This window comes from Enhydra lutris, unplaced genomic scaffold (assembly GCF_002288905.1).
Source record: "Enhydra lutris kenyoni isolate GAN:26980312 unplaced genomic scaffold, ASM228890v2 scaffoldscaffold39, whole genome shotgun sequence".
NCBI classification, from domain to species: Eukaryota; Metazoa; Chordata; class Mammalia; order Carnivora; family Mustelidae; genus Enhydra; species Enhydra lutris.
Window position 1 is genome coordinate 24,214,776 of NW_019154123.1, and position 27,060 is coordinate 24,241,835.

A 27,060-nucleotide genomic window follows, 5' to 3' on the forward strand; every position below is an offset into this window, starting at 1 on the left:
AAATCAGCAGTGTCTCAGGCTTAACTATCCCAAGCACTGAGTACCCCATACTGCCAGCCATCAAAACCTGGTGGGGTAAAGGGAAACCAACAGTTGAACAGCATGATAAAGAACATGAGAGGTGTTTATCATGTGGGCACATAAGGACATCTAATTTGTATTTGAAAAGTCAGGAAAGGCTTGCTGAAGGAAGTAATAGCTGAGATGTGAAGGATGGGTAGGAGTTGGCCAGGGAAGAGACTGCATGTGCTGAAGTTCCGAGGTAATGCTGGGTCTTTTAGGAAACAGACATAGTTTCCTACTAGTAGGGAGCAGAGTACTTTGTAGAGAGTGATGAGGTTGGAGGTAAGCAGGAGCCAGAGCACAAAGGACTTCAAACATCATTTTAAGAACTCGGTACTTATCCTTGGGGAGAAGCCAGCAGGAGTCAAATTTTGCCTGCTAGTTTTTACAATTAGAGTGGAAAAGCCACTCCATCTGCAGCAACTAAGTGTCAGTGGATTTGCTATCCTTTCTTAATGCATCAGGAGATCCACAAATTCACCTCAGCTAAGTCCTCTTCCCTCTTATAGGGATTACCCTCAGCAGGCCACTGCATTCAGAACCTGGGAGCTATCTTTGCTTAAACCTCACTAACATCACATTTCTTCCCCCCAAAATAATTCTGTGGGGGTAAATTAGGCTTCTCCTAGTAATGCTGCCCCCATCAGAAGAATCACTTTTTGACTACTTTCTTTATTCTTCAACATCGATGCTTAACTACGTAAGAAGTAGTTTTTTGGTTTTTTGTTTTTTTTTTTTAAAGGAACAATCGAGGCTTAACTTTTAGGCTAAGTATACAGAGATATCATGAGTAACCTAAGTAATCTCTAACATTTGATTAGTTCACATAACTCCAGGCAGAATATTCATTTTTCTTGGTTTGCAGTGAGACCACATGTTGGACTAATTTTCCAGTTTACAAGTTATCCCTGGATGATCTTAAATAGGTAGCATGGCACAGCAGAGATTACCGTACGGCACTGGGTACAATATTGCACCATTTCCTAAACTGGTATCTTTGAAGCACGACTTAGAAAAAGAGAATGACCAGAGCGCCTCGCTGACTCAGTTGATAGACCATGTGGCTCTTGATCTTGGGGTTTTGAGCCCCACACTGGGTATACCGACTACTTTAAAAAAAAGAGAGAGAGAATGACTTACTAGGATACTTCCTTTTTATTACTGCATTTATTTTGTATATTTGTCTCTATTTAGGGTTTTTCAAAGGCAAGGGCATTATAATATTCTCTAATCAGCTGAAATTAGTCATTTGCCACCCACTCTCCAGTCCCCATTCCAGATTCTCTTTTTGGCGTGTAGCTTTATTACCTTTTAGCATACTATATGCTTTACTTCTTTACTACTGTCTCTCTTCACCACATACAAGTTCTTCAAGAGTAGATTTTTTTTTTTAATGTTTTGTTCAGTGATGTATTAGTGTTGGTAACAGTGCCTAGAATATGGGAGACACTCAAACGCTTGTTTAAAATCAGTGTTTCTTCTATGGCTATCTTCTGTCCTGCTAAGGAAGAGCCAAACTCACCTCTGAACTTTTGTATTCTGCTTCTTCTCCCTCTCTCCCTGACTGTCCTTCAAGCCAACTAAATCAACAATTATTGTTAAGGCAGCAAGTATATGCAAGACACTTTCCAGAATCAACTTTCAATAGTATGCCCTCCCTTTCTCTTCATATGTGAGGACTTAAATGCTATTGATCACAAACTAAATATACTAATATTCATTATACTAAAAGTCACTGATTGCCGCATTTTCATGTTACATTGGGATGATTCAGGCGTCCTACTACCATAATTGGATTAGCTAGATAGTATTTTAGCAGACCTGAAATTGTGGAAAAGCTGTTACAAATCCTTTCCAAGGACTGTTTCTCAATTTCCTCTTGATCATCAGGAAGATTTTTATTTATTGAGTCTTTTTATTGAGTCCTTTCAACTGAAAGGATACATGCAAGAAAAAAAATATCAACTTTCTGTCAGGCACCATTCACTTTAAGTCCTATAGAAAATCTTTTTTACTGCTTGCCCTAAGAGATTTTTCCTTTTTTAAGAAGACTAAATTATAATCTCCACAGCAGTAGGTTTTATGTACCAATATCCCCAACAACTAAGACAGTACTTGACCACAGTAAGTGCTCAGAAGATCTGTTGAAAGAACGGTGTACATTTTATACTTTTATTGCTCACTTCTAAATGCATAATCTGGTGAGGGTTCACATACTGAAACATAGGCCAACCTATGACCCAGTTGGTCAATCTAACTGTGCCAGAGCCAGGTGGCTTGTTTAAATCATCATGGTAGGCAGAATCCTAAAATGTCCCACTGTAATCCCTTAGACTGTGACTAGGAGACATTTTATCTCTGATGTTACCTTACCTGGCAAAAGGGATTTGCAGATGTAATTAAGGCTATCAACATTTGACTTTGAGTTCATCAAAAGGAAGACTGTCATGGTAGGCCTAATCTGATCACACAGATTGTTTGAAAGCAGAATTTGTCTGGTTTATATCAGAAAAGGAAGTCAGATACCAAGCATGAGAAGAATTCAATACACTGTTGCTAGCTAGAAGGAGGGGGCCATGCGCCAAGAAATGTGGGTAGCTTCTAATTTAGAGTGGCCTCTGATTAACAGCAAGGGAATGGGCACATCAGTCCTACAACCACAAGGATCTGAATTCTGCCAACAAACTGAATAAGCCAAGAAGCACATTCTTTCTATTGAGGCGCCAGACAAGAGCCCAGCCTCACTGACCTGATTTCAGCTTATGAGATCCCAAACAGAGAACCCAGTCTTGGACTTCTGACCTACAGAACTGTAAAACAGTAAATGTGTGATTTTAAGCTGCTCAACTGTGGTAATTTGTTAAGAAGCAATAGAAAACTAATATGATCATTCTGTACTAGAAAGTACTTTCTCTGCAATGACAGAATTCTGCAATGATATGTTTTTCACTGACTCATTTGAATACTATCATCAAGCCCTCCTCTGCCTTTCCCAAATTTATTTTACTGTTTTCTTTTTCACTGTCCATGGAAATATTATCCAGGAAAATTCCACCCAAAATTAGTTTTTGCATATGAAAATAAGATAAATTAAGGTGCCAAGAGAAAGATTCTTTGGACAGTATCCAGCTTATATTATTACCCTCCTACTTATTAGGATCAATAAACCCCACAAAGATAAATAAAAGGATAAAATCATCAGTGACCCAAAAAGGTCCACATTCCTACCAATAAATCTGTAAAAATCAGTAAGATGTAATACAAATCAAATCAGATACTGAAACTATATTCAAATTCTGTTATAAGAACTTATTATCTCAACTTGGAAAACAATCAAATAAATATGTACACTGAATCAGAAAATTATTTTAATAGTTACAAAACATCTTTCTTTTTTTTTTTTTTTTTTACAGAATCAGTATAAAATAGCAGTTGATTTCTCCATAATTATCAGAATTATTTGTACTTAAGGTCTTGGCTAAGTGGGGCTGAAATCAACAAAAGGTCTTGGACTGTTGGCTCAGAAATCATCCTAGGAAGCCCACCTTGTTGATGTCTGTCATGCTTAGCTCTTATGAGATGTCCCGGTCCTTTTTTTTTTTTTTAAAGTATCTTTTTATTCATTCTTTGGAGGCTTGAAGTGAATTCGACAGCGTTCATTAAACACCTAAGGTATTTAAACAGAAATAAATGTTGTTGAGTCATCTTATATAAATCGAGCCTGGAACTAAACTAAATTTAGCAAGGTTCAGGAGGATATAACCATTTTTATCCCAAGTCAACAGATTTAGGGAACAGAGATTTTTCCTCAGGAGTTCAAACTGACTTATAGGCACTAAGAATACAGAAGACTTTGATATCCATTTATAAGACAATTTTTATTTTTTATTTTTTATTTTTATTTTTTTTAAGACAATTTTGATTTTTTAATAAGATTTATATTATTCAAGGAAAAAAATCATCACAAGCTAGCTTATTTAGTAATAGGAACTAACAAACATTTTCATTACATATTCTGGAGAGCTAGACACAAATATCTAAAATGGTTTAAAATAAAGCTTTTTTCCCTCTTTTTATAATGTGGATTTTATTTAGATATCTGTTGTGATTTTCTAAATGAGTATTGGATCCTTTTCACAAGTAGGTATACTTGAAGAGAGATTAGGTCTTTGCTAAACTGTGTAAATTTATAAAATGTTTTGTGCTATATGTCTTGCTTCCTAAAAATCTAAACAAATAACACATTATAAATGTTAAAAGAACATTCTATTATTCAGTGTCTGTCAGTATGGGATTGTGTTAAATAAATATTTTGATATAGCCCTTCAATGGAATATAATGTAAACATAAAAGAATAAGGAAGCTCTGTATGTTCTGATTTAGAAAGCTCTCCAAGATATATTAAAGAAAAAAAAGTGTGGATAGTATACTTTCATAGATGTGATAAATGGGAAACACACATACATAAAATCAGAAAAGGTGCAAATATCTAAAAAAGCATGTACTATCATTTTAGAAGTAAGGGGAAGGAGGTAGCTGAAAGGGAGGAGTGAGAAGTAGAATTTTTACATTTTAATATTAAAACGAATTTTTAATCATTCCTAAAAAATTTTAAGTGTTCAAAATAAAAATCTGAAAGAATTTCCTCTTAGAATTTACCCTCATACTTCACTGACATAAGGAACAAACCATTTTTAAGGTTAAAAAACAAAACACAAAAAACAACCTATATTGGCCACTGTGAACTATCATAAAAAAATAAAAGAAAAATCTACATAGGGAGCTTAATATTCCTTAAATTCGATATGTTGCATACTCTTTGATATGTGCTATCTCATAACTAAAAGAAAAAAGTATAGAAATTATACAAGACTCTTTCTGGCCCTTCTATCTTATAGCTCATCTCTTGTCAGTTCCCAGGCCTGATATCTCCCTTAAGTTCCCAATGCTCAAATCGGGGAAGGCTTCAGATTCGTGGCCTTGGAACCCTGGGTGGCATGATACATATGACTTGGCCGTACTTCTCCAAATCCTTTTCCTAAACGCCTTCCTAACCACTTTTGCTGACCTACTGTACCATAGTCACATTTTCTTTTTATAATATCAGGTAGGAAACCTGAGTTTTTGTAGACTGGATGAAGCATATTTTCTTTAAAACTAGATCAAATCTAAAAATGCTTCATTGGGGGTGCGTGGGTGGATGAGTCAGTTAAGCAGCCAACTCTTAATTTCAGCTCTGGTCCTTAGTTCAGGGTTGTGAGTTCAAGCCCCACTTTGGGCTCCACACTAGTCAGAGAGCCTACTTAAAAATAATTTTTAAAAATAATAATAATAATAATAAAATAAAAATGCTTCCCTTGTCCCACTACATTTGACATGTATCAACCTCTCCATTGGGCTTTTCTTTTCTTTTTTTTTAAAGATTTATTTATTTATTTATTTGACAGACAGAGATCACAAGTAGGCAGAGAGGCAGGCAGAGAGAGAGGAGGGAAGCAGGCTCCCTGTTAAGTAGGGAGCCCGATGCGGAGCTCGATCCCAGGACACTGAGATCATGACCTGAGCTGAAGACAGAGGCTTAACCCACTGAGCCACCCAGGCGCCCTCCACTAGGCTTTTCAAACCAGATATTCATTGTACTACTCCCCTATCTCATCCTATGAATAAATATTCTCTCTTTGGAGAACATAAATGAACAAGTAACACCAGAATCTTTCAAGTAGCAAACACCTCCTCACAATGGTAAAAAGGGCAGGAACAGGAAACACTGGCAAAGTGGACAGAATAAAGAAAAGTGATAAGGCAAAGAAAATCAATTTGTACTTTGCAATTTATTCATAGCTCTGCAAGTTGAGTCATTCTAGTTTGTGTTCAATTAACCTCTCTCTGTGTTTAACCTCATTCCATTGGTCAATTTCAAAGGATGAAACAGAATTTTCCATTCATTCCTTCAGATTTAATAGATTATTTCCCTTCAGAAATCTCTGAACTTTTAAAGAAGGGTATAAAAATACACCATTTCGGGGCGCCTGGGTGGCTCAGTGGGTTAAGCCGCTGCCTTCGGCTCAGGTCGTGGTCTCAGGGTCCTGGGATCGAGCCCTGCATTGGGCTCTCTGCTCAGCAGGGAGCCTGCTTCCTCCTCTCTCTCTGCCTGCCTCTCTGACTGCTTGTGATCTCTCTCTGTCAAATAAATAAATAAAAATCTTTAAAAAAATAAAAATAAAAATACACCATTTCATACAACTAAAGTCAGCATTTTATGATTTTTAACTACAAGTAAAGTGCTGGAATCCTGGTCCCCCAATCTCATTCCTATTCAGAACTATGCAGGTGGTAATATAAGGAACATGTGAACCTGGGAGCCATAAGAAGCCCTATTGTCAGATATGAGAAAAGTTATATGCAAACAAGTCTCATGATCAATATGTTAGAAAGCAAGCAACTGCAAAGGGTAGCTAATGATATGAAAATTTATGCAAAGTAATAGGGCTCAAAAAGTTTAATTTTAACAAATAACACCACTGAAGGTTCTAAGTTAACTAGTAATAACCCTAATAACAAATAAGCCCATAATTAGTATTAAGAAACATACAGAATGTCTCCAGTTCTGTTACCATGACAGGTAATACAATCTACCGTATGACTGTAAAGCTGGTTTTTATAAATTGGCTCTAATTGGATGCCAACTGTGCCCCTTCTCAAAGTTAAAGCCTTCAGTTACTTATAAATGAAACATGTCTTTTCTTAAGAGGCCCAAGGCACTCCTTACTCCCCCTCCCTTGGTTTCCCTTTGCTAGTTCAGTTTCCTTCATAGTTCTCTCCAAGAACCAGCATTATTTTATACCTTCCAGCTCCTGTCATTTACAACTTCTTCAACATTCAGTTCTGACTGCATCCATTTCAACTGTAAAAAGGAAAAGAAAAAAGTCAGAGTTAGGAAAATTCAAATTAAAGAACTAAAACCAAATTCTATTTATTGTTTCCTAATAAAAGGAGCTCCTGCTGCTACACTCTTTGTTAATGGTATCACCTGGGCTGGATCTTGGATATAGCCCATTCTCCCCATATCTAATCAGCTCTTAAACCTTCTGAAGCCATGGTTCTCAAGCATATTATAATCACCTTGAAGGGTCATTAAAAAAAAAATCAGATGTCCAGGAAGTTCACAAAAAGAATACAAATGGCCAATAAACGTTTTTTAAAAAATGTACAATCTTACTCGTATATAAAGAAACACAAATTAAGCCACAATATGACAAAAATTTTAAAAAATGAATACGTCTGATAAAACCTACTACCAGTAAGGGTATGGAAAAAGATACACATACACATTTTTAGCATGGAAGGCAATTTGGTAAGATTTATAAAAACATAAATTCACATGTCCTTGAACTCAGTAATTTCAGTTGTAGTTACTGATCCTATAATAGTGATTTGCAAAGACAGCACAGAGGAATAAAAAGGAGGTGACAATCTAATTTGGATGAAGAAAAAAAGAATCAGGAAGAAAAACAGAGAAGAGAAGGGGAGAACATAAGACCCAAAAGATCTAGAAAGGGATGAGCTTTCCACACCTTTAGCATACAGGCAGAGGTCTGAGACTAAACATACAGGCAGAGGTCTGAGACTAAAGATGCTAAAGTCTTTCTAACTTTCTTGATAACTGCCAACCTAATACACCACCAGAAAAGCAGCCAATTCCACTGCCAGGCCCAGATGGCAGGGCCCATCATACTCATAGTCTCTTCTAGTCACAAAAACTTAAAAGAAGCTAGCTAGTTCCAGGAAGGAGGCTTGAAAATATTCAGGAAAATAAGGAGGAAAAAAGCATGAGCTATAGGTCAAAGCAGCCAAGAGATTAAAACTAGGATTGATCTCCTTAGGCTCAACTCTCAGGCCAGAAGACTTGGGAACAAAATGCCAGAGAAATAGATAAGATCTAGGCAACCATGAGTTAGGCACCCAGACCAAAGGACCTGACAAGTCAGGAGCAGAGCTCAGGGGATGTTTAAGCAATGAGCATATAACACTAATTAGACAGGAACTTGGTACTGTTCCAGTGGCTCTTTGTAAACTCCCTTGCTAGACTCAAAAGCAGTGTCGGAGTATAGACAGGCATAAAAGACTCAAATGAGAACGAGAGGAAGAACTGCATTTCTGATAACCAGTATCATGCTATAAAATAGTAATGCACCTGATGAAGCCCCCTTGCTTATATCAAAGCAACCGCAGTTTCAGACTGTGATCAGCTACATGCACCAGAAATCAGCAAAGTTTCACTGCTCTCTGTCAAAGCCCGAACTGAATGCAAAAAAAAAAAAAAAAAAAAAAAAAATTAACAAGCTCAGTCAAAAAACAGGGTCATGGGACGCCTGGGTGGCATAGTTGGTTAAGCCTCCTCTGACTCTTGGTTTTGGCTCAGGTCCTGAAGTAAGGGGCGTGAGATCGAGCTCCACATCAGGCTCTGCACTCAGCGCAGAGTCTGCTTGGGATTCTCTTTCCCTCTCTCTCTCTGTCCCTCCTGCTCATGGTCTTTCTCTCAAATAAATAATAAAATAAATCTTAAAAAAAAAAAAAGTTTACAACATGCCACTAGGGCAGTCTTCATAACTGCTCTCAAGTATTTAAAGGGAGGGTCATGCAGAAATGGGTTTCAACTTATCCTATATACCCGCAGAGGGAAGATTAAGGAGCAGTAATCACATGTTACAGGGAGGCAGATTTTCACAATACATAAGAAAATCTCTGAATAATTACAACCATCCAAAAAGAGAATACACTGCTACAGAAGATTCCAGTATTCCTCCTCCCCTGCCCCCTTAAGTAGTAGCTAAACAAAAGGTAGAAACCACTGGTTGGGAGATATTGTAAGGAGGATTAATGTAACAAACATGGATCCCAGAGACTAAAAAAGGAAAGGAAAGCAACTACTAAGTGTATCAGGGATATGCGAGCTCTTACACACATTATATAATTTAATCCTAAACCCTAAAAATGACAGTGTAAAAGTCTCGATTCCATTTTACAAATTAAAAATCCGATTACTTCAGGGCAATTAATTTATAAGTGTACAAAGCCACCATGTGGTGGATGGGATTTATTTCCTTTGAGCTATCTGCCTTTATAACCCATGTTTTCTCTATTCTTGAATGCTGAAGATATTACAACCAACATCTAATACAATTTCAGTGCTACTGACAAAATGTTACCTCTGAGATGATTGTTTTTGAGGCTCTAGGTCTTAAACTGGTAAACTTCCTTTCAAAGGCCACTAATAGGTGACAACAGTAACATAGTTTCAGCAAGGAATGTATTTTTTCTGCATTAAGAACTCAGGGAAAGAACTGGGACTTTTAGACTGGTGTTTCTGCTCATAAATATGTTCACTTAAGAATCAGAATTTGACTATCAGTAACAATTTAATGTACAAACACTGAATCCAGAGTCAGAAGAGATAGGCTAAAGTCCCAGCTCTATCACTTCAGGTATGTCAGTATCTCTGAGTCTCAGTCTCCCCATTCAGAAAAGGAAGAGGTAGAGCTGGATCATCTCTAAGAGTTCTCTTTCTGATTCCTTAAGCTTCACGACAAACTTGAAAATTTAAAAAAATAATTCAACTTCCTTACTTGGCTAAGTACTATTCATAGTCACCCTCTAGTTCTATAAAGTATCAGTCTAGAAAGCTACCTTTTATAACTTGCTAACTGGTTTTTAAAATTACTCCTTGCAATGGTCATCCTGGTGATTCTCTCTGGGCACTAAAGGCTAAAGGGCAGAAATGAGGGTGGACCAAATTATTTGATACGTCACTCCCAAGTACTCAATGGTTTCTGACCTTTGCTCTCCACTAATAAGAGTCATTCTAGTCTTTGTTTGACTTAACATGCAAATAGTGAGTTTTCCGTTTCAGGTATAATATGCCTGCCCTGCTGTTTCCTTTGTCAATACCTTCAAAAGTCTGTTAAAATACAAAATCCAAAATAACTAGATTTTATCCCGCTTTATATAAATTATCTATAAAACTTCATAAACATTGAGTAAGATGACATTACAGCATAAGTTCATATGAGGAACCCTCCACTGCCTGGTGAATGGAATACAGGACTGAAGCAGACATCATGAACAAAGAACAGTGAAGACCAGGGATGAATCCCACACCCAGCAAGACATGCTGTTATCAGTCGGACGACTGAGCAAGCGCACATACTCACTGGTGGGCAGTTACAAGAATAAAGGCTTAAGAGAAAAGATAAGGTCCCCTTTTCAAAGTTTGGCTACATTACTAAACAAGGGGCAGACTTCATGACTGTTTAGTAATGATAAATACTGGATTTTCAATCACCTGAAAGGTGACTACATGCAAGGATCAGTAAGTCACCTATTGTGCCATTTAAAACACAGACATCATTTTGATAATTGCTCAGTGGTCATGTAGAAAAAAACCCCCTCTTCTTAGGTAATGACCAACATATGTAAGGGGCAAAGGAACATGTATCCAACATTCTTGCCAAACAGTTCAGGAAAAAAAATGCCTACCTGTAGTAGGAAGTGGCGGAAAACAGGGAAAGGACGGAAAGAGGAGGGAGAAGGAGGGGTAGAGAGAATATACTGCAAAGCAGGTGGGGCAAAATGTAAACAATGGGTGAATATAGGTAAAGGGTACATGTGAGTTCCTTGTACTATTCCTGCAACTTTTCTGTAAGTTTGAAATTATACCAAAATAAAAAGTTACTCTTTAAGCACCACCCCCAAAAGGAAGACAGCAATGCATTCCACTTAATAAAATATGGTACGCATCTCAACTGTTTTGATATGTCATCATTAGGAGCTATAAACAAACCATTCTTTTCCATTTATCATACTCTGAGGTCTGTCTACACCCTATCTACATGAGAGGACTTTGGGAAAATACAGCTTCCTCTGACACATCACTCAGTGGACACCTGTTTTCTTAAAAGCAAAAACTGCAGGGATGGGAGATGAAGTGGAAACAAAAAAGTGTCCAAAAAGGGCCAACGACCCACAGCAACTTCTCTGCAGTAAGGAAATAAATTATAATGAGGTTCTAGTGTATCTGGTTATATTCGAATAGTACTGTATTTTTATGGCTGAAGAGGGTACTATTCTGAAATATCTGTATTGCATTTCAGCAAATTCCTACACATGAAACCTCAAAACTATCTCAAAATGTAAATATATTTTTAAAAGTCTATTCTCAAGTCAAGCCTTTAAACATTGATACAGATGTATTTCCCTAGATTTTCTGATGTAGTGTTGGGTCAATACTAATCCTTTTAACAGTATAACATATAAAGAAATGGAAAGAAAATATAACTACATGCTTCTTTAAGCTAAAGCTACTATACTGCATATATGCATGAAATGCACATTAACTTACCAACTAATATCTAAATGTAATAAAATAGAGCCCACTGAAGTATTACTCTCCCGGTCACTTTTGAAAAAAAAGTAATGACCATTTCTTACTCTAAAATTTTCATATTAAAAACCGCCTTTATAGAATCTTTAAAAAAACCTGACTTCATTAAATTTGGAAATCTTTGGTTCAGAAATATAAATTTTGTTCAACTTACCTTTGTCTGTTCTTTTCTAAGTTGCTTTAATAACGTTAAATCATCCAAATTCTTTTCTCTCTCTTCTCGGAGCTGTTTTACTACTGATGAGGTCTGAGCTATACAATTTTTTATGACTCTGTCCCTGCTGGCATGAGCCTCCCTCAACTAAAAGAACAAAGGAACAAAAGAGAAAAATCACACCAATTTTTTACATTTTAGTTTTTTTAAAAAATCCTATTTTTGGGTTACAGAAATGTAATACTTTCTAAGCAATTTTTAAAAATTCAATCTTTGGAAGCGAAGATTTTGCTGAACCAGCTAAACAGATCAAAGGAAGCACCTCTCCTGGTGGAAAGTATGTGGTTATGTTGCCTTCTTCCTCAATATGCTTCCGGGACTTATCACTCCCCAAAGGGCTTTTCATGTCAGTCCTTTCTCCCTACATTTCTCTCCCCAGTTTTCCAACCCTGTGTTGTGTTGTTCTACCCTCCACCCACCCCCACACACTTCCAGGGCCATTACTGCTATTCTTCCTCTCTTTTTTTGTCCCTTCGTGGTTTTTTTCAGCCCCACATTGTCACTAGGTGTAAGAAATTATACAGTAAGTGATGTAGAGAAGCAATTCACTACAATGAAGAAAAACAAAGAATGCTACATTTACCTATGCAAGACAGAGCCCTTTCCAAGATTTCAAAGTTCAAGTATTAATATGGAAAAATTGTGTATGAGCGACAGACTACTGGTTCCGTGAAAGGACATCTGGCAGGGCAAGTCTTTACTAAACTTTCATCTTTATATAACAAATCCAATACAACAATTTGCATCTATTTTCTTCCTTGATTCACAAAATATGATGGCCATGACTCAAATACATTCCCATGATCATAACCAAATGCTAATGACAACACCCCAATAATCTGGAGGGGCGGAGGAATAAAAAACTACTAAAATATATGTAACGGCCATTATAACTAATGGAGCATTAAAAAAGGTGATTCACCACCAACTAAAATTTAGGTATTAACTTGCTCCAAGTAATCATGTTAAATCATTCCTCCTTCCCTCTTAAGAGAGAGTATCTTAATGCTACCCTAGTGACAGTTATACTAGGGATAACCTAACCATTATGCATATATTTATACAAAATTTAGTACTAAACCATTCTATAAGCATTCTTCATAAGTTAGCTGAAACACATCTCAAATGATCATCTCAGGACCCTGAAGGTAAGAATTACCGGTCTAATATGCACCAGGAAAAAAAACACCTTTGCATTTCTAGAGTGCAATACTACTAAAAGTGCATTGGTTATAAACCATACTTATGTGAAGAGAAGGAAATTAAAACAATAGACATTAGCCCCACTTACAGTAAATTTCTCTAATATGCTAATTTTTTTCATCATAATAGTTAGGATTCACAAGGACAGCCCAAGGCCTATATTTCATTGGCTAATATGCTGCTTCTGTTACTTGTTTCCTCCTTCAGGTATAATTCCAGAAAATGGAAGGAGCCATTGAGGGTAGGAAACTTCCCTAAATAGAGTAAGAACCATCATTAGAGTTAAGAGCTCTCCCTGTGTGAGACTGGCTAAATAATTAGTATTTCCAGGCTTCAGCTTCCTCTTTTGCAAAACTATGGATTATGAGTAAATCACCGCTAACATCTTTTCTACCCCTAAAATTTAAGGGTAATTCAACTCAATACACTGCTCAGATGACTGATGTTTTGTCCAAACCCCCAACAATTGGTGAAGTCACATTAACACCAACTAGGAGTCTGTCACAGTATTTTTATTTTTTTATCTGCATTTTAAAATCAAATTCAAATTGTGTACATTTTGTTAGAATGTTCAAGGTTTTCCTTCTAGTCTCTCTCACCACAGAGCTTCCTCCCCTAGCTGGGCTTTCATCCACTGTTCCCCTCTTTAACTTGGCCCCTTTCTTGTGGATACACTTCTAGCTAAAGACCACCCTCCTACCCTCGCCTGCATAGTTTTCCTTCAGATTAGCCCCACTGTGAACCCACTCCCCTGTGGACAGAAGTTACTGATCAAATCATCTTTTACTCAGTATTATCAATTATTTTAGTCTAGCGGTCATGACCATCCTTCAACAAAATTCAGAATTAAGAGCCACTGGCAAGAGGATTATGCATGGACTTTTGTGCACATATGTCAAAGAAATGAGGACGCTTGATAACTAGTAATAAGACTGTGTGACATAAACCTACCAGAGAAAAACAGCACAAAATCAGACTTACTAGCTCATCAGTAATTCAGATGTTTCAGAAGTTGGGTCACATGAGAATTGTTTCTGTTATACAAAGTGCTTGTCAAAGGAATGAAGATAAAATTTATCAAGAAACTTGCTAAGGTAAAAGGCAAGGCCTTTGGTTAGAGGAGAAAATTCCTGAATGATAACCATTATCATAACCAAACTTCCTTTGATTTGGGGTAAGCAATTCTGAAATGAAGGCATTTGGGATGGGGCAGGAAAATGATTCAAAACTAATCTAACAGGGGTCTATCTAGAACTTCCCAGTTTTATTTTACTTTACCAAAATGCTAAGAACTTCTTTTAATCAAATTTTCACCTATTTTATCTTTTAACCACTATTTTATAACAATGCCTTTTGCCTTTAAGAGAAACAATGCCTAGAGTTTTTCTGACTGTAGTTTTTTTGGTGTTTTTCTTTCCAGAACAAAGGTTGATTCTAAATTAACTCTGCACTAAATTCTAATTTCCCAAACATCATTTGTTTTAGAACCCTGACAATGATCCTTGGTTTAACTATCATTAAAAACAAAATAAAAGGGGCTACTGGGTGGCTCAGTGGGTTAAAGCCTCTGCCTTCGGCTCGGGTCATGATCCCAGGGTCCTGGGATCGAGCCCCACATCGGGCTCTCTGCTCAGCGGGGAGCCTACTTCCCCCTCTCTCTCTGCCTGCCTCTCTGCCTACCTGTGATCTCTGTCAAATAAATAAATAAAATCTTAAAAAAAAAATAAATAAAAACTACTAAGTTTTTGTCATGGCACTTTGTTTTAAATCTTCCTCTAGAACTTCTGACAAAAAGATGCAAGAGGAAACACACCATTTAAACATAGTTCCAAAAATTCATTATATTAAAGAGATACCTTTAAGAATTACCCTAAATCAATCACTGTGACACCAATAATAGTTTTGCATTTGTAAAGCACTGTTCCAAGTTCATAGACTTTTTAAGGCTCAGTACTGAATTTTATATTTAACTTGAGAATAAACAATAAACAATGTACAACTAGAAAAACTTCATAGATTCAAGGGAATATGCTCTATTAGGGGTATCTCACTAAAATTATTTTTATTAAGAGTATACTTTTAAGATGTGGAATTTCTACAATTAGTGCTTCATAATAACTTTGCTGATCATCTGCTATGAAGAAGTATTATCATTAGAAAGTACAAACATTCCTTCCTTAGCTATGGAAGGAAGGGTTGGGGCTAAAGAAAGTCAAGGTAACCTTAAGTAACCTGGACATTTCACAGAGTTCAACTCTTAACTGCGACAATATTTAAGGGAACTCAGTGAGACTTCTTAGCATGGGCACTCTGCTACAGGCTCGATCACAGGCACAAAACTACTAGACAAACAATCCTTTCTCTGATGGTCATGTCACTGGAGGCCTTTAGGGTTCAGACAGAGCAAAATCCAAACACATACATAATATCCAAGACAGAAAGATCCTAAATATCCAAAACAAAAGGTTCTAGTGTGCAAGATTATCCTCATCCAACAAAGCAAAAAGAAATAACAACAACAACAGTAACAGAAGCAGCAAACATTTATATGTAAGACATTTAGTACAGTAAGCACTTCACATTACCTCAGTTAGGCCTCTAACAACCCTATGAACTAGGGACTATTATGATATTATTTTACAAATAAGGAAGCTGAGGCAAAAAGTTTTGTAACATGTTCAAGGTTACCAGCTAGGAAGTAGCAGAGGTAGGATTTAATCTAGATGCAGAATCCATGTTGTTAATCTCTACACTACAAAATTTTCAAGTTAATAAAAAGATTGTAAATGGAAACAACTGAATAGATTATAGAGATTATATAGTTAGTGAGATCATAAATTTCCCATTCTTCAGACAGAGCAACCCAAAGAAACTAAGTGAAGTGTCAAAACAACCTCAAAATAAACCAGGGTTTGGACTCTGGCTCCCTACTTCCAACACTGGATTCTACTCATTAAAGCCTACAACCCTGGAATTTTCAAGCCACAAGAATTACCTGACTACTCAATGAAGCAACATACTTTCACATAAAAGCAGAATAAAAATATCAGCAATTATTAATGCTTTGAATTTAACTGATATGAATAAGCTTATCCAAAACTTTTTATTTCATAACCGACAAATTAAAAATTTACGTTTATATAATATCTTCTTTATAAGAATCCAAATAGTAATCTTGTGCTAAAGAAGCAAATGCCATTTGAACATTAGCTTCCAAGTTAACTAAAAGATGTAAGTAAATTACAAAAAAAAAAAAATACTTAGCTACATTACTATTTCCTTCTGCTTTTGGAAATTATAAAGAGACATAAAGGGGATCTTTAAGAGGCAATGAAAAAATATGTACTTGAGAAACCAAAGCCTCAGGAAAGGACAATTTATCTGTGGCTTCTCTCCCAACTGCTAAGTGCTTCTATTCCCCTTCCTGATGATTGAGGGAAGAAAAAAGATACGGAAAATGTGAAACCTTTTAATTCCTCATTGTATCAGGTGTCTGGGTTCCTAGGACTGATTCACTCGAAGCCCTTGCTCTTGTTTCACTGTTTTACTTGACTAATTCACTCTCTCCTTCATTGCCTGGTGCATAAGATTTCCTTAAGTTAAAGGCCACCATGGATGGGGCCAAAACAACTACTGCTCTCATTCCTTAGAATGGTCTCTTCACAGACTTGTGCATAAGATCACATATTTTTTTTAAGTTTGTAGCAACCAGATCAAAACTTATACACACCCCTAGATGTAGGCAAGAAAATATGAAGATGTCATACTTTTATCCAGTTTAATTGTATGTCAGTTGGTTTCTGATTTTGCCTGCAAAGAAAGGCATAAAGGAAGCACAAAAGACTCAAAAGATACACTTACAGACTCATAAAGTTGTTTACAGGTTTGGCTTGCATCAATTTTCCCTGCAAAGGAAGCTGTTGGAACCGTAGTGTTTAATTCATGTACTATTCTGTCATCAATCGTCCTCATCACCTTGAGTAATTCCTATATATGTTTAAAATAAAAGAATAATAACCTGAATGGAAAGTTAAGTGATAAAAAAAGAAACATTTAAACAAAAAAAATTATAAAGCTCTTGGATATTTTACAACTTTCTAAGTTAGGAGTAGAGAAACCATGCTAAATTTAGTGCAACCACAGGAAAATCTTTATTACAAGAATAGGGACGTTAGGTAATAGTAATTCTAAGAATGGGCACCAACACTGTTTCCTCAGCTCAAATGCGACCATCTCAAGGGTCAAGAATGTTTTATTCACTTTTAAACCCCACCTGCTAACACAGTGCTTTACAAACTGTGTGCTCTTTCCATTCCCAGCACACAGAAAATAAAGGGTTCTACTGAACTCAATTACCTCAAATTGTCCCAGACAATCCAGCATAATTGCTTGCTCTATTCCCTCTTTGTCTATTGTTCTAAAATGTGGTGGTAGATAGAAAAATTCTGTAAAGATATACAAGAAAACTCAGTTGTGGTTCACTTGTAGAAATTAACCTATAACCTTTTAGTCTTTTTGTTTTTCTTAATTTTTTACTATGATTGTGTATTATTTTTATAACAAAAATAAGTAAAACAAAGCATGCTGCTTGAGAATGAATCAAATCTCTTCATGGCTTTCTTGTTCTTAGAACAAACAGCAATTAGTTTTACCTTTTCTTAACGACCCTACTCAGATTTCCCAAGGATCTGCCACTCCTGAAAAGGGTCCAACTCTCAAAAAACCAACCAAAAGAAAAATAATACCAAAAGGGCAGAGGACTTGGAAAGACTCTGGTAAGTATACCTACATAGGCTAGCCCCTTTGCTCTACATTTTGATTAGGGTACTTCTTTTCACTCATCACTAGAGAAAGGCTGGGCATCAGCTACACTCTGTCTCCAGAAAACACAAACTCTACAACCAGTTTCTACGAGTATACCCTTTTCTTTTCTTTTTGTTTCTTAAATTCTCCTCTCTGCCTCTGAGCCCAGCAAAACATAATACTGAAAAATCGTAAGGAAAACTGAAGTATATAATGCTAGGAATATATCTATTAAAAAGCCCCAACAAGTTAACAGTCAATATTGAAGTGTATTAAAAGCAACTTTGCTTGAACCTCTGCCTCGCCTCCTTCAACATACCAAACCATTTCTTTCCTTTGCCAAACTGAAATCCATGACTGAAACCAACTTCTTCATTTCTTTCTTCATCAGTTTGTTAAAATAAACCCTTTTATTATGATTAAACTATTACACAGTCATTTTAGGAAAATTAGAAAACTTACAAATAAAAATAATCCACAGTTAACCATTATTAATATTATAAGATGTACCTTTAGTTTTTTCCGTACATATCATCTTTTTGTAAACTTGAGGTCCTTTGTAACACTCTAAAGTCCTGCTTAATGACATTATGCCATTAGCATTTTGCCCTTCTTACTAAAAGTGCCATGAAGACATTTTTAATAGTTGCATGAACATCCTGTGGAGGTGTCACAACCTGTAAGACCACTTCCCCAATAATGAATACTTAAGTGCTTCCAATTATAATAACTATTTAAGCCAGCCAGTCTAAATCTGCAGTTTAGATTCTGTACCTATTGGTCTATTAATCTTTAATTAGTAATTTAATGGCCTTTTTTAGATCTCAATCTAGAAGTTAAACAGCTTATAGAAGGCTCATAATTTAGACTAATAAACATATGCAAATGTCAGGTCTAAAATCAATTTCACTATCTTACCCCCTCTTCCTGTATCTTTCTATTTTTGTCAATAGTAGTATTATTCTCTATAAAATGGAATTCTTAAGGGCTATTCTCAACATACTCCTTAAGAAACCACCACATTAATTTTGTTTTTTGTACAGTGGAGGATACATGTGTCTGAATGGCAAATTCCAAACAAACAGTGGTAGCACTACCATTTGGTGTCAAAAACCAGGTAAGTAGCAGTTATTAGCAGACAGGGACCTTCCTTGAAACTTCAGCACCTACAACCTGACTATTCAAAAAGCAGCAGCAGCAGCAGCAGCAGCAGCAGCAGTAGTAGCTGCTGCACCACCTCTTTTAAAAATCTCTTTTCCCCTATCTAAATAGAAATGATCTTCTGAGATTGAGGCTTAAGTTACACTTTCCAGATAAAGCTTTCCTTGGCTGAGAGTCCTCGCAATCTTTCTTCTTTAAACATATGCAGCAGTTAGAACATAGCCCAATTCGTTTACTAACTCACACTTTATTCAAAAAACATTTGGTACTGTCTATTATGTGTCAGGCACCATTCGAAACACCAGGGCCACAGCGGTGTCTAAAACAGAAAAGGCCCTTACTCTCTGGGAACAAAATTCTCATATGGGGAGACAGACAACAAGCAAGTACCTCAATAAACAAGATAGTTTTAGTACTGAATAATACTATGAAAAAGAAAACAAACTGAGGTAATGGGATAAAGAATGACAGTGGGGCTGAGAGGCCAGCACTTAAGACAAGGAGATCAAGAAAGGCCTGAGGATGCAGCATCTGAGCTGAGAACTGAATGAGAGGAATGAGCCAACTTAGAAGAACACCTGGGGAAATAAGTCACAATGAGGCAAGAGCAAACTGGGGTCTATGAAGAACTAAAACAAGGCAAGTGGACTGGGGAGTGAATCTGGGAGAAAGTGGTGTTAGGTGAGGTCAGAGAGACCAGAAAATGAGGAACAACAGAGACCAGGAAAACAATTAAGGATTCTGTTCTAAAGGAAACGGGGTTTTAGGCAAGGGAATGCTGTTAACAAGATTAATTCTTTAAAAAGATAACTTCGCCTCTATGTGGAGAATGGACTATAGAGAGGAGAATGGAAATATGGTGACTATATTACTATGGTGCTCTAGGCAAGAGATAAAGACAGTTTGGGAGGTAGCAGTAGAGTTAGGGAGAGGAAGCTGGATTCTGGATGTATTTTGAAAATAAGAGAAGATAGGACTTGCTGATGAACTGGTGGTGGGGAATGAGAAAAGAAAACAAGAAGACTGTTAGGTATGAGGCCTGAGCAACTGAATGGACGGTAGTGCCATTAACATCTGTTGGGGAGAGACTGGAGGAGGAAAAGATTTGTAAGGAAAGAGAAGATCAAGGTTGTCATGACGCACAGGATATTTGATGATACTTACGATTACTGTTAATTGTATGTGATACTGGTATTGTGTTCAAAATTACAATCTTTTAAAGATACAGACTAAAACTATTTACAGAAAAAAGATAAGATATCTGGGGTGTGCTGCAAAATAATCCGGATAGAACGGGGTGAGTGGCAGAATATAAATGAAAACAACAGTGGCCATGAATTGATTGTTGAAGCTAAGGGTTGGGTACATAGCAATTCATGGCAGGAACTCTCCTTTTGGACAGGACTGAAATTTTGCACACAAAAAAGTTTTTGTTTCTTTTTTTAAAGGTTCTGTTCTGGACATGTTAAGTTTGAGATGCTTATTAAATATCTGGTTGACAAGTTGAAGAGAAAGTTGAAAATACCGGTGTGACACTGAACCAGGTTAGAGTTACATTAACACACTGATATTATTAAAAGCCGATCACTGAGGGAGACTGTAGGGAATGGGAGGGGGGTATCAAGAAAGAACTCTAGCAATTAAAGTACAGGAGAAAAACTGTGATATCGAACAAGTCAGAAGAAAGGCTGCAAGGAGGGAATGGTCACTTGTGTTGAATGTTACTAGGAAGTCCAAGAATAATGAGAACAGAAATTAACTTTCAGATTTAGCAGCATGGAAACCTGGGTGATTGTAGTAAGAGTCATCTGAATAGAATGTTTAATGGACTGAAAGTTAATGTGGCCTATGTACAGAGAGTAAGAGGAAACAGGGTATAAAATGAAGCCCACCATTACAGTCACATTATAGGATTTTAATCTTTTTTCTGAGAGAATGGAGAACCAAGTAAATGTTTAAGTATGGTGGGGTTACATGATCAAGTTTGTACTCTGAAATGATTGCTTAGGTTAAAGTATTAAAATACAGAAAATGAATAAGAGTAAACGCAAAAGGATCAGTTAGGAGATGAATACAGCAATCCAGGTAAAAGATTATAAAGCCTGACATTCCATGGGATTTTTATTTACTCAGAACTTTAACCAGTTTTGAGTCTCAACACTGGCTATATAGCCAAATTCCTCTCCATTAAAACAATGTGGACATAACTGTTATGTTATTTTAACATAACAGTTTAAGATAAATTTAAGATAAATTTAAGATAAATTATGAATTTATCTGCATTAAACTAGGTAATTTCACAGTCATACCAATGGAAACTACAACTGTGGATTTTCAAATATACCAACTCTCAATGTTCTAGAGAATCATCAATATATGATCTAGAGATTGACTTTTAATATGGTAGACACTAGCTATGAGGTTATTTTAATTAAAATTAAATAAATTAAAATTTAGTTCGTCAGTTGCACTTGCTACATTTCAAGTGCTCAAGAGCCATATATTGCTGATGGCTGGCACAAATTTCCACCACCACAGTTCTAGTGGACAGTGCAGAATTCAAGAAAATAGAATGACAATTTCTGAACTGATAATGCACGTGTTCAGGGATTGCTGAAAACTATAAGCTATTCTTAAATGTCTCAGAAAAGATACACAAAAAATAAAGATAAAGGGGAAAAGAGGGGAGGTAAGATTCAGAAAGGAATTTCTTTCAAAACCACTAAGGGAGAAGGAAAAGAACTATAAACCACTTCACTAGGTACACATTTTTTAACAGTGTAAAAAGTGCCAGAGTTCTTAAGGCAGCTGCAGAAGGGTCTAAAGAAAAGCTTGAGTGGCCCTCACAGACTGAGAGCGAATGAAAGTTAACGCTGACACCACAATGCCGCCATTAAATCACGTGTTATTATTCATAAGGAATTACTGACTACCTATCTGATGCCTGGCTCCAATGGCACCCTCCCCTCCCTTTCTCTCACAAATTCACTAAGAAAATATACAGAAAAAAACCCCTGAGTAGACACCATACGCAATAAACCAGATTCTGATAAATCATGAATCTCTAATTTTAGGCTGGCCCTTAAAAATTATTCAGACACTTATCTTAGAATTGCATTTTATGTCTTATCTGTCATTGTGGGGTGAAAATCTCACCCACGAGAAGCCAATTTTGGTATCAAAGGAATGTCCATATTTAGTAGGGAGGGATAGAGAAAACTTTCTATTGCCCCTATAATTATACTACAGCACTACCCCTAGGGTTAATCCTCCGGAAAATGCCTTTTGTTATTTTGGGCAGCTTCTAGGGTATACAGGGAGTGGTAAAAGGTCTATTACATGACAGTAAAATAAAAATGTACTTCAAAGAATGCCCCAAATACGTAAAATACATAAAATTTTCTGCCTACATACTACTATTCCTTCTACCTAGAATTCCCCTGGTCCTGCCCACCTAAGGTCCAACTTAATTGCCACCTCTAGATTTATTTCTCCCTGACCTGTTAGAGCACTTTATTCACATTCTCAATATCTTCTGCATGTTTTGCATCCTTGCTTGCATTACATTCCTTATTTTATATTCTGTCCACTACGTCTTCCCAAGTGCCTGGTACCTAACAGTATCTGTTATGAACAGACATGTGTCCTCCCACACAGCAGATTCATATATTGAAGCCCTAACCCCCAAAATGATTGTGTTTGGAGATAGGGCCTATAGGAAGGTAATTAAGGTTAAATGAGGTCATAAGGGTGGAGCCCTAATCCTACAGAACTGGTGTCCTTATAAGAGGAAGAGACACCAGCCAACTCTCTCTCTCTCTGTGCACAAAGAGGCCATATGAGAACACAGCAATGAGGCAGCAATATGCAAGCCAGGAAGAGACGGTGAACCAGAAACCAACTCTGAAAGGACTTTGATCTTGGACTTTGAGCCTCTGGAACAGAACTGTGAAAAAATGAATTTGTTGTTTAAACCACCCAGTTTGTGGAATTTGTTATGGCAGCCCTAGCAGATTAATATAATATCCAATAAATTCTTGCTAAATGAGTGTTCAAATGGAATCCTAGAAACTCAATTTTAAACAACATTTTATGGATTTTATGTCATTTTAGAAACAGTATGTTTTCCAGGAGTATTAAGTCCAACTTTTATAACAGAAAAATAAAAATTGTAAAAACTTAAAATAAAAATTCTTAAGCTTTAAAACATGCACATGGAAAGAAATCAGGAAAGTAGTTCTAAGAAGGGAGGAGGAGGGATATATGGACAGGGATTGACTGGGAAAGGGCATGAGAAACTTTTGAGGGTGACGGTATTACTCTCTCTGTTGATGGAGGTATATGCAAATGTCAAAAGAATGGTGTCCGTAAGATTAGTGCATTTCACTGCATACAAATTTTATAGAATGAATGTGAACAAATATTGAACTACAGTAAATGATATGAATAGTGACATGTTTAGGAGTAATATGGATGTTTGCAACCTATTTTGAAATGCATCAAAAAAATAAAAAGGCGGGGCATGGTGGCTCAGTTGGTTAAGTGTTTTTCTTCGGCTTGGGTCATGATCCTAGGGTCCTAGGATCTAGTCCTGCATCAGGCTCCCTGCTGCATGGAGAGCCTGCTTCTCCCTCTGCCTCTACCTCCCTCATGAATAAAAATAAATCTTAAAAATCTTAAAAATAAAAAAAAAATCTTTTAAAATTAATAAAATAAAAAGGCAGGGCGCCTCGGTAGCTCAGTCAGCTAAGCCTCTGCCTATGGTTCAGGTCATGATTCCAGGGTCCAGGGATCGAGCCCCCTATAGGCTCCCTGCTCAGCGGGGAGTCTGCTTCTCCCTCTCCTCCTACCTGCCCTTCATCAGCCCTTCACCCGTGATGTCTCTCTCTCTCTCTCTAATAAATAAATAAAATCTTAAAAAGTGTGAATTGATGACTATATTGAGAGGGATATGTGGTAACAGTAAATACAGCAAATCACTGATTATAGAATCTAGATGTACAGAGGTGTTCATTGCAAGATTCTTTCAAGTTTTCTATAGCGTTTGAACATCTTCATAATAAAATTCTAAAATACCTAAATCTTTATAATAAAAATACATGATTTCACCGTATTCAGTGCAGTGCTTTTCACATTTAGGGTACTTACATACAAAATATAATGGTTTCATAGCTTTAAAAAAATACTAACTTTAGGACGCCTAGGTGGCTCAGTGGGTTAAAGCCTCTGCCTTTGGCTCAGGTCATGATCTCAGGGTCTCGGGATCGAGCATCATCGGGCTCTCTGCTCAGCAGGGAGCCTGCTTCCTCTTCTCTTTCTCTGCCTGCCTCTCTGCCTACTTGTGATCTCTCTCTGTCAAATAAATAAATAAAATCTTTAAAAAAAATACTAACTTTAATAGATAATCTGTGAGTATGTCAGTTAACCACAGCTTATAATTTTACCCAATTCACCTAAACCTATATGTTATACTAAATTTTTAAGTTTTACAGCACCTTCATTTAAGTTCACGTGTGTCTGACATAGTTGGGGCAAATGTTCTTATACTTATTTATAATGAGGTTAAATGATATGCCAAGGCAGCTCTGGAAAACCAGATCTGACTTTTAACCCATGTTATTCTCCATTATAAACCATGAAACTCATTTTATGATCTTTTTATTTACATTTTTCTGTGAATGGAATGATTCTACAATCAGAGTTTAGCTTTTCTTCCCCTTATATCTTATGTGACTTCCAAACGAAAAATACAAGTGTTTTTTAAGCACTGCTGGGTATTTTAGCAGAGATCCTTTTTTAAAAAATTTATTTATTTGACAGAGATCACAGAGAGAGAGGAGGAAGCAGGCTCCCCTTGAGCAGGGAGCCCGATGTGGGGCTCGATCCCAGGACCCTGAGATCATGACCTGAGCTGAAGGCAGAGGCTGAACCCACTGAGCCACCCAGGTGCCCCAACAGAGATCCTTTGAAATTTAGTTTTAGAGGGGCATCTGGGTGACTCAGTTGCTTAAGTGTCCATCTTAGATCAGGTCATGATCATGATTTTGGGTCATGATCTCCGGGGGGTGGGACTGAGCTTCCCCATTGGCCAAAGCTTGTGCTTAGCGCATAGCCTGTTTGTCCCTCTCCCTCTGCTCCTCCCCCCACTTGTGCACAATCTCTCTCTCTCTAATAAATAAATAAATAAAATCTTTAATTCAGTTTTAGAGATTCAAATAATTATAGAGATGGAAGGAGTTTTAAATGTTACACAACAAAATCTTGTTTTACAGATTCAAAAGTTAATTCCTAAATGTTAAGCAATTAGCTCAAAGTTGCAAAGCTGTTAAAGGCAGAAGCAGTACTAGAACCCAGATCATCTAACTCTCTAACCAGTGTTCATTCTAATAAACCTTAAAGCTATCACTGCTCAGTTATCTGAGCTCATTAACTTAAATCAATTCATAGTACTAATGTGAAAAACCAAGGCCACAGATGGGCCTGTGAACCTTAAATATTCCATACACTTTATACTTTAATGGCCTTTTTCCATTTCATTTAAGATTTTTACAAGTATCTGTATTTGTAAGGCACTTTGATCACATGTGAAGTTGGCTGCTGTTGTACTGATCTAATCTGAGGAGCAGCTGAAGGGTGAAGAGGGTGCAAGTAATGGTGGAAAGACCCCATATAAATTTCTTTGGCCAAATAGTATCTGTCAAATAATTCGGTCCGTTGAGGTTATCTTCAAGAACACCACTCTCTACAAAATGGCTCACATCACAAAACTTCCTACAGATAGATCAGCGTTACTTTAAATTATTTTTCATTATCTTTAATTAAACATACATTTGTAAGGTCATTTTTTTTTTTAATTCAAGTCTTTATCTAAACAGCAGCACATTTATGCCTACATTGGAACAGAAAACTTTTATAGCAACTTAGAATCTAGACCCTTGTTCTTTAATTTATAGCCTGATCTTAGCCCTAGTCCTCTGGTATTTGAATATAAAAAATAAGCCTTTTCCTTACATGTTACATTTCCTCTAATTGTTAAGAAGGCAGAAGCACTACGGCAGGTACTAAAATTAATCGCCCCTCCAAGGCTCCAAACGTTCTGCCCCACTAAAATAGTAAAACTTTTACCAAGTTCGTTTTGTTTTATCTAGCAAGTAAGTTCTTCACTTTCCTCTCTCCTACCAATGCTCAACTTAAGTAGGAGGGGTACCGAAGAGGCTAGGAACTGGGTTCAGAGGGTGGCTTAAAAGGTGGTTACAATCCCTACCACCTGGCCCAAGCTCGGTTTTACCACCTAGGAACGTTACTCAAGGTCTGGGCGCTGCAAAAAGAACCATGACCCCCACGGAGCTGCCTCGCTTTCTACGGCCAAGCCCGCGCCCCCGTGACCTCCAATGGCTGGAAAAAGGAGCCTTGAACTGCCCGCTTCTTCCACAACTGGTCCGCACTCCCTCCCAGGCCACAGCAGGGAATAGAGTACGGGGACAAACGGAGGGACACGCCTGCCATATGAGGAAAACCCCATCACCTGGAACTCGGCGAACTCCTCACAGTTCACACCGCCACTGGGCGCCGCCATATTGGACAAACGCGAGGCCCCCGCCGCGAACCAATCACCACTGAGCAAGGGTGTCCGCGCCGCCGCCTAACAAAATTTATTCCGAAGGCAATCAGCGAGGAACCTAAATAAAGTAAGCTTAAACTAAGGTTTGTCTCTCCCCTGGTCCTTATCTACATCCAAACCTGTAACCCTGCTGTCCTTCCTTTCGCTCCTACCCCTTTAACACGGCCTCCTGGAACCGGCCTAGATGTATCGGAGAGTCTTAGAACTTGAAGGAGTTTTACTCCAATCCCATTTTTTTTTTCTTTTACACAAAGGGAAACGGTTTCTTGGACGCAGCCACCTGGTCGTTCGAGTAGCAAATCTAGAGTAGAATTGAGATTTTTCTTAACCCTCCCACTTCATTATTTACCAAGCCTTTGTTCGTCAAGAACTTGGGACAACTAAGAAAAGTTTTTAGAAAAGACTTTGGGGTAAGAGTTGAATAAGGTGTTCAGGTGTGGAAATAAAATGTTTGGTTTATAAAAATAGGCAAATCAAAGAAATAGGTAAGCATGTGTGAGAATTTCTCAGATAGAATGAGAAACACTCTGAAAGCCAGTAAGACGTGGAGTCGCT

At 37.2% G+C, this 27,060-nt stretch overlaps 1 protein-coding gene across 1 annotated transcript; it reads right to left on the reverse strand.

The window, feature by feature from the left end:
• Nucleotides 1–3,407: 3,407 nt before the first annotated feature.
• LOC111155057 (coiled-coil domain containing 58) lies at nt 3,408–26,591 on the reverse strand. Its single transcript, XM_022515085.1, has 5 exons — nt 26,410–26,591; nt 16,782–16,907; nt 11,658–11,804; nt 6,908–6,967; nt 3,408–3,730 (listed from the first exon to the last, which is right to left on the reverse strand). Exons 1-5 carry the CDS (start codon nt 26,458–26,460, stop codon nt 3,680–3,682), a joined length of 435 nt encoding a protein of 144 aa, XP_022370793.1. The 5' UTR covers nt 26,461–26,591; the 3' UTR covers nt 3,408–3,679.
• Between the last annotated feature and the right edge of the window lie 469 nt (nt 26,592–27,060).